At 42.2% G+C, this 15,861-nt stretch overlaps 1 protein-coding gene and 1 long non-coding RNA gene across 5 annotated transcripts in view; both read right to left on the reverse strand.

Annotated features, from left to right (window-relative positions):
* Positions 1-888, reverse strand: part of RTN4 (reticulon 4) — a 47,451-nt gene extending 46,563 nt beyond the window's left edge. Inside the window, exon 1 of one of the 3 annotated variants that reach the window (XM_055816010.1) lies at positions 293-888. In XM_055816010.1, the coding sequence (XP_055671985.1) occupies positions 293-752 (460 nt within the window). In that variant the 5' untranslated portion in view covers positions 753-888. The remainder of the gene's footprint in view (positions 1-292) is intronic. The other 2 variants (XM_055816011.1, XM_055816012.1) reach the window with 2 other exon arrangements.
* A 3,912-nt stretch (positions 889-4,800) lies between these two features.
* Positions 4,801-11,640, reverse strand: LOC129785317 (uncharacterized). Of its 2 annotated transcripts, none has more exons than XR_008749225.1 (4): positions 11,516-11,640; positions 11,146-11,206; positions 9,878-9,970; positions 4,801-6,516 (listed from the first exon to the last, which is right to left on the reverse strand). It is a non-coding gene; the product is annotated as an uncharacterized LOC129785317 (long non-coding RNA). The 2 variants fall into 2 exon arrangements; XR_008749226.1 differs by having other exon boundaries at positions 9,878-9,985.
* Between the last annotated feature and the right edge of the window lie 4,221 nt (positions 11,641-15,861).

Below are 15,861 nucleotides of genomic sequence, written 5' to 3' on the forward strand. Positions count from 1 at the left end.
CCGCCATTAGCATAACACAGGAGAGGGGAGGGAAAGAGATGAAATTAAAAAAAAAAGGGGGGGGGGGAGGGGGAGCCCTTTTTCCCGCATGAGCTGCGACGGGGCGGCGGGGAGCGGGGCCGCGGGGCGCGGCTAAGGGGAGGGAGCGATGCTGCAGGAGGCGGCCGCGGGCCGGCAGACAAAGGGAACCTCCCGGCGGTGCAGCGGGGAGTGAGAACGGGATCGATTCGGGCGGAGGCGCCCGGCTTGCGAGGACCGCCGCCCTCCCCGGCCCTGGGGCGGAGGTACTCACCAGCCGAGCCGGAGGAGGACCCTCTTCTCCGGGGCGCAGCGGCGGGCTCGGACTTAGGCGGCTGGGGCTGAGCGGGCCGGGGGGGTGCCGAGGGCTGCTCCTGCGCGGGGGACGGCGTGGTGGCGGCGGAGGAGGAGGAGGAGACGGCTCCCAGGGGGCTCCAGTCGGGCTGCGGTGGCTCCGGAGCGGCGGGGCGGGGCGGCTCGGCGGCGCCGCCGAGGTCCAGCAGCTGCGGCGGCCGCTCCTGCAGGGCTGCGGCGGGAGCTGTGGCGGGCTTCCTCTCCATCACCTCTAGCTGCTCGTCAAAGTCTTCGTCCTCGTCCTCTTCTTCCTCCTCCTCTTCCTCCTCCTCCTTTTCGTCGTCGAGCACGAACTGGTAGTTAAACTGGGGCTGCTGCGGCCGCACTGGCCCGGAGGAGGAGGAGGAGGAGACCAGGGGTGACTGGTCCAGCTCGTCCATGGTGCCTGGAGCTGGCGGAACAATGAGTGTGCGGCGCTGGGGCTGTGCCTGTGCCGGCTGCGGGGGGAGGGCGCGAGCTGCGCTGCCGCCGCCGCTGCGGGACCCAGACTCCACGCCCTGGTGAGTCACCGCCGTGGGCGGGGGTGAGGCGCGGCCGCCTGCAACGCCCCGCCCGCCGCGCCGCTGAGCGACGGCGCCTTCAGCCAGTAGGAATGGGAGAGGGGCGTGTGCGCGCCAATGAGGCGCGGCGCTGGGTGCGGCTGCCTCATGCATATGCAGTGTTGGGGTGGGGCGCGAGGGCTGGCCGGGCGCGGAGGGAGAAGTCGGGTAAAGTTCAGCGCGCAGAGCGCGGCTGGGGCGGGAGCGGCCCGCGGGGCCGGGGCTGGGCCCACTCCCACTCCCACCTGCGCGCCCGACGGGCGCCCCGCGGCGGGGGCGGGGCCGCGGCGCCCCCTGCGGGACGGGGCGGGCCCGGGGGTGTCCCTCCATCCATCCGCGGGCCGGGCTCGGCGGCGGCGTGACGGACATCTTGTGAGCGCGTGTGGTGATTCATCGCTTTCCCCTGCCGGGACCGGTGTTCCGTGGTTGCTGTTCGTACAGCGGGCGGAACCCCTTCGCGCCCGGGGCAGGGGGAGAGGGCCGCAGGGTTCCCCGCGCCCCCGGGCACCGACCCGCCGCGACGCGGTTCCTCTCACCCTGGGTGCGACCGAAGGGTCCCGAGGCTCCTCCGCACTGCGGGGCTGGGCGAGGCTCCCTACCGCTCCCGCGCCGGCTCCCCGGGCTCCGCGCGGGCGGGGGCATCACCCCCGGGGTGGGCAGCGCAGCCTCCCAGGGGCATGGGTGCTTTAACCAACACATGATGCAAAAAAACCTGCTGTGTCTTAAAACAAGAGTGAGACATTTTCAGAAGAGGCAAACTTGTTTAATCCCTGGCGTAAGTCAGCCATCCGAACAGATCTAACCAGCTCTTTAAAAATTTAATTATGCAACTTGTGCGGGCGAAAAAAAAAAAAAATGGCAGCTTGTTCACAAAGTGAAAACTGGCGTCTGTCTGCGTTAGGCTCCGGTGTGGTCTCTTGCTTTCTGCTCAGAGACGGAACGCTGGCCACAGCCCTCAGGGTAATGATTTAACTTAAACCATGTATATTTGGATGTGATTTCTACCCACACGGCTACCACAGTCAGACCAAAAGGACTTATAATTCTATATTTAATACTATTCCAACATCGTTACAGATTCTTAACCCACAGATGATTTATTCTCCCACATATGCCAGTATAAAGAGTTCAAGGAAATGTTCAAAGCAAATTGCAAGTTCAGTGAGACACAAGAACTTGAACAACGCTCGCATTGCTTCCGCTGCTCTGTGCCCAGGTGAGCCGCCCCGCTGAGCAGAACGCCCGATGCCCTGGCACCAGAAGCTCCCGAGCAGGCCCTGTGCAGCACACCTGCGGTGAGGGGCAGCTGCGTTTCACGCTGCAGAGGGAAGAGTCTCCAGCAGGAAACTGGGGTTAGATCTCCAGTGTCTGATGGCTTCCTGAAACACTGGATGGCAACACATGAATGGTGGGGCTCTAGGGGTCCCAGCACTGAGTCCTCTCTTGTCTCAGAAAAATATATCATATTCTTTGCGTAAACTGAACCCAAATATTTGAGCATGGGGTGGTTTGTTGCTGCTATTTGTATTGGGAAGGCTATTCTAAAATACCCCCTTCCCCAGTCTTAATTTGCTCAAGGCCAACACGTGTCCTATTCCCTTTAATTTAAATTTTTCTTTTCACTGACACTTAATATTTAACAGGCTTTAAAGAATACACTTTGTCCAGCCCTTGCTTTCTTAAGCTAAAACTAGAAGAGCTCCGCTGTCACCCTTTCTCCTGCTCCTCTGAGCAGCCTTGCCCTGCACCAGATCCAGTCTCAGTTCAGGCACAGGAAGTTCCAGTTGAGATTTTTTGCAGGAATGACATTAACATTCCCTATCTCTACCATAAATTACTAGAAGGAATGTGAAAATTATTTTTATAAATACAGTGAAGGCAACACTGTTGCCCCAATGGAGATAAAAATTTCGCAGCAGGTGAATAAGGACTTAACAACCTGCAAGGTCTTCAGACTTCACTCTTCTCCACTACCATTTTGTATCTCCTATTGACAAATTATCATGTATATTTTCAGGTCAGCCCTTCTGACAGTGATATAAGGGGTGTTACAGTGGCAGCAGGATTAAATTCCATGTTTTGTAAAATTCAAAAGTTCTGGCTAAATTCTTTTCCCAGATTTATTGTTACATCTCTGTTACCGCCAGTGGACTATGTATGAATAAATAAAGACAGAAGAGGCTCAGTGGCTCCCATCATGCTCACTGAAATTCATATTGTACCACTTAGGACAGAGTGTAACCCAACATTCAGCTCAGTCAGCTTAGGTATCGACCCTGAATGCCACCTAGCTGTCAATTATCCCTGAATGATATTCCGATCTGGTAGAAACAGTGGGTCCTGACATGGAGGATCACAGATCACAGCCCTAGATCTCTGCTGTAACTCCAGTACCAGCACTTCTACTTCCCCAAGCCAGTAATTTGGTTCCTGATTTACGATACAAAGTGATACCTGCACTCTTTCCACTTACCGATTGCTATGCCTACCTGGTGTCTTACACCAGCTGCCACAGGGTAAGTACATGCAAAGAAAATCTGAACACCGCTTCCTTTCTCTTCCTACCAGCTAGTCAATTTGGAGAATGTACGTGGGGGAGAGCACTCACTTCTGGGTAATACAAATTCTCAGAACATTTTTACTCTTTGAAGAAGCTTAATATACTAAAATGTATCAAGAAACGAGTAACAATCTAGTGATGGCTTTTATCTGAGAAAAAAGCCAGGCGAGACTTAATGACCTTATCAATGAATAGAGAGAGGTCTGTAATCTTCAGTGGCATTTTACCCTGTTCACAGTAGATGACTGGGCCTGAAATAGTTTACTAAAAGGAAAATTCAGCTTTTCTGTGTACTTATTTATTACATAGCAGGAAAGTAAAGGGGGGGGGGGTGTTTGTCTTATTAATCTGCCGTTTCTGTGTAGCAAATAAAAGTACTTTGACTGAATAAAGTCATTATAATTTCACTAGCCAATCTGGTTTTTGCATCTCTTGGTTAAACAAGAAAATGGAATTTTAACATTCCATTAAAGTATACCCTCAGGCAACAAGGTACTTTTGAAAATTTGTGAAAATCTGAGTACAAACATAGCGCTGAAACTAATTTTAACATATCAAACTGCAGTGATTTTTGTTCATTTACAAGTAGGAAAAAATCTATATATAATTTAGCTGATTTTATCAGAATGCTTGAAAGAGAATCTATCATCAGTTAAAGACAAATGAAAGGGGTTTTTATTTAGAGAAAGGAAGTGACTAAAGGTCTTGGAGGGAAACAGGAAGGGAGTTCCAGATAGCCTCAGCAAGTCAAATTAACAAGCCAGAGGAAAATACAGCTCTCCAGCACTGAAACTATACTGCAAAACACCCTTTCTTTTAGCTCTTTAGAAAATTATTTTACAATTCTTTTATGAAGGATTGTCAACAAGTAGGAGTACTTTGCAGATATTCAGCAAGTTAATGTACAACTTGGTTTTCGTGAGGTGTTTTTACATAGCAAACTTAGGAAAAAAAGCATTCAGCACGTGAAAGAGAAACCAGTTGGTATGTTTCTGCATTTCCACAGCAGTGCTGACATTGGCTACGTACTGGTTGGATTTTTGAACTTCTGCTTGATCTCACACAGAAGTAATATGATATCACAGCATATCGTAGGCTAGGAAAATAATTGTGATGGGACAAATGCAGTATTACCACTTCACAGCGGGACCAAACAGAAGAAAAAATAATTTGGTCTCAGATAGCAATTTTAAAAGATGGAGTTAAAACTGCAAGGGTGGCTGGATTTCTGTCCCTCCTTTTAAGCCTGAGGTACAATCCTTCAGGTTTCAGGCATCATGTCTTTATCTCTGGAAGGATAAAACTCCGATTCTTTTGCTTTCAGATTTTGCCTGTCCTCCAGTGCCTTGGGCATCAAGTATATTTACCTAGCAAGTTTGTCTTTGAACAACTGCTGTACTTCTCTTCAAGATCAGTGCTGGGACATTGTGACAAAATCACTGCTCTGTTTATTAATACAAATGCAGCACATGGAAGGAAAAAGTGTTAAAGCAACAGTACAGAGGGATTACTATCTCTTGATGGTAACTGAGTCAGGTTCAGCTTTATCAGAATCTTCTGTGGGGCCTGCCTTTCAGCCTCATCCTCTGCAATAATTAACATTTTCTTGAAAACAGCTTTTTAAACCTTTTATGTTCTTGTTCCAGGCACTTCCTATTCTGGTATTGTTTCTAACATCCCATAGGCTGACTGAGATGAAGCCAATTTTTCCACTTTTTTTTTATGCCTCCCAAGATCATCTTGATAAATCAAAACAGTCAGTTTCTACAGTAAATGTCTCATAACCATGTCAATATGCAGTATCCTGATCCAGATCTGTCACTAAGCATTCTTTAAAACTTCCTTCAGCCAGCCAGCCAGGTGCTAAGCCAGGCCATCTGCATAAAGGAGAGTGGTTTAAGAACAGCTCTAAATTACACCAACTGCCATGAGTGAGAAGTTGCCATTAGCTGTAGCTTTAATTTCCTATACCTGGGTGATTTCTTCCTAGGCCACAACTTGGTCTGTTTAAGCTTTCATTCAAAGGAACTAAAGCTGATGCGTAACATTAAAATCATGTTACAGCAGTGAACAAGAATATATTTGCTCACCATTAAAATATACCAGCATTTGAAGTGAATCAAAGCAATGACAATGCTCTCCAGCAAATGAAACTGACATGAGAAAGTCATCTCACTAAAACTGCACAGGAATCCACTGTTAATTGAATTTTGATCTGTCGACTCTTTTCCTTGAGAAAGAACCATTGAGTCTTAAAAGACAATACATAGTTAAGATACCAATTTTATGTCTTACTGACGTACAGAACCCTAAGCAGTGGCATCCTTCCACACCCAAAGAAGACCTTGTTTACACTGAAGACAGATGAGACTTCGGTGCAACATAAGAAGTCTCAAACATTTCCTGTAGCGCTTCCATGTTCCTAGATAACCTCCTATCTAAATACTGACCCCAGCGAAGGCTGCTTAACTTGCAGGACTGACAGGTTCCCAACGAGAAGATAGCGTGGATTTAAAATAAGTATTATCCTTGAAGTCTTTTCCTTTCTGCCCAGCCAGGGGGCTGAGGGTTGGATACTTTGAGAGACCAGACAGTCAATCAGAAAAGTCCTTAAGTGAAAATGAAGACTAAAGATTGAACTTTCATTATGAAATGACGTGATATATTAATAATAAATTGTATCAAATGTGTCCATTCACAGGTTAATAACAGTGTATTAGGAAAACATGACCATGGGAATGTGGCAGAACAATTGCTAATACTACTTTCTAAATTAATCAGATTACTGTAGAAAATTTAAACGTACAAGAATGTGAAGTCTTCTGAGACTCTCTGTGAGTATTCATTGATTTTCTAAGGAATTAGAATGAATGGTGAAAAATTTTCGCATTACCCAGAATACAGGCAATTCCCCACTTTAGGGTTAATATTGCTACTCTGCAACTCCCCACACTTTCAAGAAAAACAATTAAACTCTTCACTTACCAGTTTGGCTATAATGCTGTACACTCTCCAGAAACACAAGGACCACCAGCTTCCTTGGACCTAGACAGAAAAAATCCATTCTTTATTAATACTTCTTGCAAACAGATCAAGGTAGTATTATAACTGCTTTTTCTAATTCGTGTTTTCCCCTCCTACTTTTCATTTAAACATCAATGCTTAAAATCTGTATCGAGTTTAGATCTCAGCATGCCTAAATCTATACCCATGGACATGTCTAAATTCAAACTTTTCAGCCTTAATACTTAGCTTTTTTTAATGTTTTTATTATAGTTATGTTCTGTATTATGTGAACATCCCCCACACTGTAATTAAAAGTAATGAACGAGCAACGATTGTTCCCTGTGTGCCTGAGGGCTCAATGGAGGGAATAATGGCCATTGATGCCCAGGTACCTTTTGGGTCATTTGGACTGACATATTTGTGACATTTAATTCCCAGGGAGTAAAGGAAGAAGGATCTACTCATTACATCACAAACTAGAGCAAGGGCAGGACAGTTCTACAAGTTACAGGTGTAGTTTTAGAGCAGGAACAGAATTTGGATGGTGTGTTCCAGGCTCAGAATATCTAACCCCTCTCTAAATCAGAGGTGCTCAACCTCTGATTTCTTAACTTGGAACATACAAGTGATTGAGCCAAATTAGCTGAACAAACCAATTGAGGAAAGTATGTTCCCTGCATATTCAGGGGAAGATGCAGGTGGCAAGAGCTGATCTGGCAGCTCCACCATTCTGATTCCAGACACTGAGCTAGTGCTGCTACAAGCTCGATGACTAGAATTTACAACTCTAACAGCAAGAATGACCTATCTGAAATCATGGTATTCTATCTACATTATTTTAATAGCTTTTTGAAAACTTAGGAATTCATGAAAGTTATAATAATTTGGAATTAAAATTGGTTCATTTTTTAAAAGGAAAAGTGCATATAATTTAAATTAGAAATCAATATTTGGTCTTTTTCAGCATTGATATTTAACCACGTAGGAAAGAAACAGCCTGGGAACCAACACTCAGGGTTATTCCCTTGGCTGCCAAATATGCCCAAGGAGTAAACAGATTGGTAACAGCAATATTTTCACCATTACTGTAGACAAGGTTGGTGGCATTGCTACTGGGACTTAAATATACAGGCAAAGTTTGCACTGGAAGCAACAGTACTGATTTTAAATGGCTCCCATTTGAAAGGTAGGAGCCCACCATCTTCTAGCACATTGCTCACTGCTTAATGACTTGTCCTTTGTAACTGCTTTTATCAGATTACAGCAGCTGGAGTCTTCACTTGAGTTATGGTGGTGTTTTGGGGTCACAGTGCCTCTTTGACTTGCAAAGGCAAAACGTATGGCAGCTTTGGAAGACGCCACCAAGACTGTAACTGCTGCTTCTTTCTTATGAGCATTTAGGGAGTTCTTCCTTTTATATGGGTGAGACAAAGACAGTACAGCACAAAAAAATTTCAACATGACTACCCTGGTTTCTCTGTATCACATCAAGCTGATCATCCACTGACTCCCTCACCTTTCCTCACATAAACCACCCCAGCTTTTGAACACTTTGGACAATTTCAGTTAACTATGGCAGTGGCAGAAGATTCAAGGATATTGAATTCCTGATAGTTGTGTAAAAATCAGCAGCTGGCTAAATTACAGAGAGCTGCCTAGCTCTCCTGTGGAGAGGGAGCCAGGAGAACTTGGTTGTTACCCATTCCATTTGGGAGCCATCAGCTAGTATGTAGTTTCCACAAGCCTGTCTGTCTTTTACCTACATGCCAAAACCAAAGAGGAGGATGAGAGAGATGTGAGAATGACTGAAGATATTCCAGGATAGAGATGCAAACAATGCAAGACCTGAAGCTATATGAAACCTGAATTTTCTAGTTTTACTGGTTTTGGAACTGGTTTCTGACTGTTGTAGATAGGGATGTATTTTAGGTGAGTCACGCCAGTGGAACTGTGCTACCTAGGTGTAGCCAGTTTTAGAAGGACAGGAAAAAAAAAAGATATAAGTCTTGTAGGCTGAATTCTCTCTGATATATCCTGTGAAAATGAGCAGAAACAAAAGGAAAAGATCCTGAAAAAACAGCACATGAAAAAGAAGTTACACAGGGCTACTTTATACCCCAAAGAAAATCGAGGTGCTTCAGACTTTCTAGGCCATGGTGTTTAGCAGGTACTACCTATTCTGTTTTCAAATGTCTTTTTTTTCAGTGCAAATACAGGTTTTGCTCTTCTAACTTGTGAAAAACAACATATTTCAGTAGAATCTGACTACTTGAATACCATGTAACACCTGCTCAAATTACTACTTCAGCACAGGCTATTAGCTAAAGTTAAGTGGTTGTATTCCATCAGGTAGAATCAGGTTGCTAAACAGTGCAAGTTTTAATGTATAAGCCTGGAAATAAATATAACTTGAACATATCCCGGGCAGAAATGCCCAGGATAAATTAAAAAAACCACAAAACCCCACAGTTTGGCTTTAGAGGTAGCTAGCTATTATGCTATTTATCTTTCATCCAAATCTTACCCACTTTAAGCTTTAGGAAATAAAATCAGACTTTAGAACTAGCAGTCTTTAAGATTTATCCAACTAAATTGATTCAACAGAGTTCTTGTAAATTTTTCGTTGTGCTATTGTCAAGTTGAACAGATCTCTTTGATGGAGCACATCACCTTCCTGAAGCTAATATATATAAACTAAGATGGCAGGCACTATCTACCATCAGGAACTTATTTCATTCTCCATTTCTCTTTGCTTGCAATTTTTATTTTTACCTAATCCCTATTCACTCAGATGTTTCATGAGAATAATGACTGACTTAAAATTTCTTTCTTTTTTTTTCCCGCCAAATGTCACCTGCTGAATCAGCTTCAAATGACTGCTGCTAAAAGAATAAAATCATATAATGCTTCAGCTGTGTAGTCTGCTGTAAAGCCAGCCTCACTGAGTGATGACAAGTAGCTTTTGACATTACACCAGTAGTAATTTCTTTTACCTAGACTATAATCTAGACAAGAAACAAGTTAATAAGGCATACAAATATGTGCATACTTATAGGCAGCCACTGAACACATGTCAATTTTAATTACTCTTTCAGCACATTGTACTTCTTACAGTGTAAAACTGTTTCGTAAGTATCCTAGTAAAAAGAATAAACTTTAAAAAGGCCTATTGATTTCCATTTGAAATAAATACTTTTGATGGTGTGAAGACAGCCTTCTTGTTCCTGTTAGTTAAATCTGAGAATTCCTCTATTTTACTCCATAGCTGTCTGATCACAGACCATATACAAGCAGTTTCTTCATGGTTTGGCATGCTCATGTGGCTGATGTGATGGTAAGATATATGTCTGATGACTCATGTGGTCTCTTTTCAGCACTTTAAACCAAGTGCCATGCTTACCTTCTACTCTTGTCTCAGAGGAATTCCCAGATTCAGCCCACCTTTAGACAAACGCCCTCACCAGATCATCACTGCCATCAGGCTGCGGCTCATCTGACAAAATAAAGCCTGAAATTCATACAGATATTCAATATATTTGTACTGAACTCTTTCTTTGAAGCAAAGTATCCTTCATTTTTCTTCAAGAATATAACAAAAAGAAAGGCTGTAAGACACCAAGATGTAGATGCATTTAATATTAAATAAATATAATATTTCATCCAAACCTCTATCCTGGTTTTTCTGCAAAGCGGGTAGTGGTTGCTATCTCTGTAGATTCAGCCCCTCTGCCCCGATCTTAGGCACTTCCCCCTCGCCCCACCAAATCCATTCTGTGGCTGCCCCAGGATGCTGAACTTGTAATTTCTGTATCCCACTGTGGGATAAGAGGAAAGACAGCTGGGAGCAGACAAAAAGGGATGCTAAAATGGACTAGACCTCCAACTGCTGTCCCACAGAACAAACAGTACTGTCAACTGCCACAATCTAAAACAACTAACTTTAGCTCCCTCGGACTAAAACAGCCCAGGACTGGTTAATTCTTACTTCTTCACATAGCATCCATCTAACTGCAACCAAATAAAAATAAACGTATTATTCCTAAAAATAGTACAGGATATCATCTCCCATATTTTTCAGAAATGGCAAATGCTATTTGAACTGCTTTAACAATGAAATTGGGTGCCGCCATATAAATACATAGTATATGATACATTGGTTCAATTACAGATAATTTTATGGCAATTGAGTGACATTTAAATTTCTATTGCATTCCTACCAGTATGTAATTTTTAAACACACTGTGTTAGGGATTTCATCTTCCTCTCTGCTTGGAAATTGTGGTTCAAATTACAGATATTCCTTCAGCCTAATTATTTATGCATTTATAGTTGTGTGTGGCATATATATGTATGTATGTATGTATAAATTCATATGCAAAATGTGAACCAAAAAAGCAAAAGATACTGTCTCTGGCCTGACCGGCTGTTCGGCTTTAATTAGGTTCATGTTTACGCTATGGAGTGCTTAGGCTTCTCAGTCAGGTACCACGACTCACCGCGTTATGCAATGTACTGGCATGTTAAGAAGTCGATTCCTCCTACACACAGCTCGCAAAACACAATACAACAGGTGGATGAAAGACATGTTGTGTGGGAGTGTTTTGGAAAAATGAGGTAACAACAAACCAAAGAGGTCAGTGGAAAAAGAGCAGTCAATTTGCTACCTACCATTATTGGTTAGTTGATTTCTCTTGCACATGTTTTTGATTTGCTTGGATTTGAAAGACATCTAGAAGCAAGCAAGGAAATATATACATGGATTGGGAAGACAAAAAGAGTAAATAAAAAGATTTTCAGTGAGCCAAGAATAGTATCCCATAATATTAAATTTAGATACATAAGCAGACCAAAATATAACAGATAGCATATACAAGGCACTATATATTATACTATACATAATTGCACACATTTCTGTGAGTCCTCCTTTGTTGTAAGGTTCTAAGGCAAAGACTGCATAATCTCCTATTTACAGAGCGTAACACCATGAACCCACAATCCTGATCATAGCCCCTGCACAATACATAGATATTATAAATACCTCCTGCCAGGGTGGGCTTTTTCTTTTTTTCTTTCTCAATCAGATTTCTCACAACTCCGAAGACAGGCCAAACACGTCAGCTGGAAGCACTGCTGAACCAGGTGCTGGTAACCCACACTGCAAAAATTCACAAGAATCATTATGCCCATGAAGTCAATGGCACAATATACAGAACAATTTAATTTCCATTTATTCTGCTTCATGTCTAGCAGATTTGTTTTAAACTCCTGAGTACTGGCAGCACACTGATGTGTGGGATACGTGTATGCAATGTTTGTAGCCATGTCACCTGGGGCAACGTCACATGGGATTGGACAAGATAGGCAGGTTTTGCAATACTTGGATAAGGAACTCAGAAGATTACTGCAAAAGATAACATTGGGTATTTGTGTTCTCATACACAGAAACTGACACTGCCACAAGCTGGGTTGTACTCTTCCAAAGATAATGGCCATCTAAACCAGCATGCACAAAAAATGGCTGGTTCTTCCTGTCCATATGTCTGAATAAAGTTGTTTTCTTAGGAGGAACAACCAATACTGAAGCCAGGAGTTTGGGGGCTTGTCAGTGATGGTTATGCGGGGAAGAGACTTAAATGGCAAAGGAGGAAGGTGGGAATTTGTGCACGGAAGCTGTGAATGGTAGCTGAGCAAGCTCCCAGAGCTTTGCGGCCTGGATGGCAGAACAAGCCAAGCAGTGTCAGTCGGCAGCAGCCAGAGAAAAAAGAAAATGGGCAGAACAAAATGGAATCTGTATCCCTACATTTTTGAAAGAGTAGCCTGTGGCCAGACGTGAGAGGGTTAGGAAGAAAAGAGTGAAATGAATCATGAGTCCAATATACAGAAATTGTAAAAGGTGAAGACACAAAGGAAAGGGCAAGAAATCCCCTTTCCTAGCACAAAAATAGATAAGGCAGGGAAACAACGAAAAATGTAATTTCAGGTTACCTTGCTGCACTTGCATGTATTAATAGTTTGATTCAGTTCTGTTATTTGAAATGAAGACAGAAGAAAGGAAAGGGCATAAAATCCTCCTTGCAAGCAGGAAAACAGATGAGGCAGAAAAACAACAAAAAATCTGATTTCAAGTTACCTTGGCAACTTTTTTTAATAGTTTTTTTATTATTTATTTAGTAGTTTGTATTTGTATCTTTATTCCATTGTTATTTATTTCAGTTATACATTTAAGCCTATATTATTCACTACTCTCTCATTCAAAACTTATTTTTAAAGACCAGTTTTTCTCTCAGGCATCTGCATGTAAGCATTACTACAGTAACATACAGTTGTTTATGGGTGACTGAAGGCAATAGGCCTAAAATCTGATGCAAGACAAATTAAGAGGTTTTTTGGGTTTTAGTATGACGAGGACTGACTTTGCACCTTTACCTTCTGCTTTTACCGTTCTGCTTCTTCCGGTTGTATGAAGATATTAAAATAGGAAGGTGTTATCCTAAGTTAGACAATTTTCTGAAACAACCATGCATTCATTTAATGAATAATAGCAAGCTGGAGTCTGCATTTATGAATACCGTTCAGATTAAACTTCTTGTAGACTAATCATTTACCCTCAAATTACTATTAAGCAAAAAAACCCACCCACAAATAAAAGCTGAAAAGACATCTGAACGTATAACAATAGTAATAAGCAAAAGCCTTACTATGATTAAACCTTTAATGTGATTAAAGCATTTTGGAAGGATTACACCTAAAACCTAGAAAGCACAATAGAGCTGGGGAAAAAATCAAAAGGTATTCAACTTGGAAAGGAACAGTTCAAGAGATGCAGCCATTTAACTCATGGCTTCCTCAGCTGCAGGAAGTATGATCCAGTACAGCTACTTCAAACCTAGAGACTGGTGTAATGAAGTGAGAAACACAAATGAGCTGAACTGACAAGAGTTTGGGAAAGCAATGTGAACCTCAGCTAGCAGGGGGAAAAAAGGACACTTAAAAAGAAATTGATGTTGTCCTAACATAAAGTTACCAATATTAACATAATCCTGAGTGCTCATGAGGGTTTGAAGTACCACAAGAAGAGATCTGAAACCCTGCTGCATCGGTTTGAGAACTGTGGATTGTGGACCACTTTCTGGGCATGCAGCAGCACTGCAGAAATCGTCTCCCCCTTGTTTCTCCAGAGGGAGCTTTTCTTCTACACAGCTCTGCTGTGTAAGGAGCACAACCTCATTCTAAGAATACCACAGCCCTTTGTTGCAGCTTTACACGTTAACAACATAGGTAGGCTACGATATTTTCAAAAGATAACCCCAGAAATGTGTGAAATCATGCAAATATATATTTTCTTCTGGAAAAGTGAAGTGATCCTTAATTTTTATCAACCTGGGTAAAGATCAGCTCTAGAGAGTTCATATTATGTATTTAAGAGAATTGTCACTAAAATCAGATTGAACCTTCTTATGCAAAGAGTTACTGGCTTAGATCCTCAGCTTGTATAGATTCAGGTTGCTTTATTGAAATCAAGATGCTGTTGGGAATTCATGTTAGCTGAGAATCTGGCTTGCTACAGTTAGGCTTAAGAGGTTCAAAACTGACTAAATGAAGTGTGGGCTACATGAAAAAGCACGGTGTCAGAAAATATCTCTGTGTAGAATAACACTCCAAGCTGAAGTCTGATACCAAATCCACCATACATCACAGAAACATGGAAGTGGATCTGACTCCCAAAGTCCGCCTTCCCGATGTTTAGTCAAGAGAGGTCAGAAGATCATCCATTCTTCACATACCCATATATCACAAGCTAAAAAAATACTTCCCAATACTCTGCTACAAGCTTTCAGCCCACAGCAAAGACCAAAAGCTAGAACTTGCAATATTTTTTATATGAATGACAGTAGGTCTCTTCACAGATAAATTTTAAAAATACTCTGCCTCCAAAACCAGTTACATTGTTTCCTGTTATTGTCTATAATGCCCTACAGCAATTTTCCTCTGTACATTTGAAAAAAGCAAACCCAAACTGGAAATACTGCTGTTTTTCAAACTTGAGCCCGTATTCCCACTACTTTAGTAATACAGTTTCTATTTGGGATGATATGCAACACTGACACCAAAGAAATTAAGAGATGGATTTAGTAGGACCATGCTGTGATCTTAGGCTGACAAAGAACAAGCCATTAAAAGGGCTCTGCAAAGTCTAAAAAAAACAAAGAAAAGAAACCTTTAAAGCAATTGTTGTTCATAATCTTTTTTTAAAAAAAATGTATACTAGGGTTTGTGCAACATGCATTTTTAATGATATCTGGCTTAACTATTAACTGTGTCTTTGAAAATAAGTGAATGTTGCCACTGTCAGTATTTTTCAGAAATTAATTAGATGGGATGTACCTATAAAACCATCTTTTAACTGCACCCATTTTCTTGTATCTGAAGATTTCATCTAGTCTTTGTACTTGATTCTAAGCTAAAGATTCTCCTGAATAAAGTCCACATATTTCTAAGAACAAGCAGTTCAGATATTTATATTCTAGTTACCACCACACCACAAGAACTGAAATAGCATCAATTAAAATTGTCATTGACCTCTTACAGAGCACTGAAATAAGTGCCATTCTCCCTGTGTCCCAGCTGCTTTTTATACAACGGGGTATTTTATTTCCTCTGAACATTTGATAGGAAGATTAAACTGTCCAGTGTTTCCAATTAAAACCAGTTTATGTACTACAGTGGGTTTAACTACTTCATTAAACCACTCATTATGGATCTCCTCACAGCACTATTTTCAGTTCTTTCCTTCAATCCATAATTTTTTCACTTATGGATCTAATAAAATCATCAGGAAGCTTAAATTTCATTCATATGCCAAGTATCACAAAGATGTAATTAAAAATCATTACCACTATCCCATCTGCCACTTCTGTGTGTTGTCAGTGCACCTGACTCCTCTGTGCGCAGAGTGTTAAGAAGTCTGAAAATTAATGCAGTATGAACAGAGAAAATGTCCGTGTTTTCTAGATATAATTTAAACTGCATTTCTTTTACAACACCTTATGCTGCTCCTTCCCAACCCCAAGAATCTCTGGTGTGCCAGTGGGCCTTCATGGGAGAGAAGTGTTTCTCCTTTCTCTTTGGGAATACTGCCAATACACTTCCTTGCCTCTTTCGGGTGCAATTGTCTTTCTTCATGTCTATGTTTTGTTCCATTTAGATCAGCGTAATGTTAGACCCTTTCTGCTGATGTGTATGCATGCAGAATTAATAGACTTCATCTACTACAAAAAGATGTTGGCAGGAGTTTTGTTGGCAGCAGACAGAGTAAGCACATAACTCCCTTAGTGGCTCAGTTACCCTGGTTGCCAGCCACATTCAATATTGGCCTCAAGGTGC

This window comes from Falco peregrinus, chromosome 11, assembly GCF_023634155.1.
Source record: "Falco peregrinus isolate bFalPer1 chromosome 11, bFalPer1.pri, whole genome shotgun sequence".
NCBI lineage: Eukaryota > Metazoa > Chordata > Aves > Falconiformes > Falconidae > Falco > Falco peregrinus.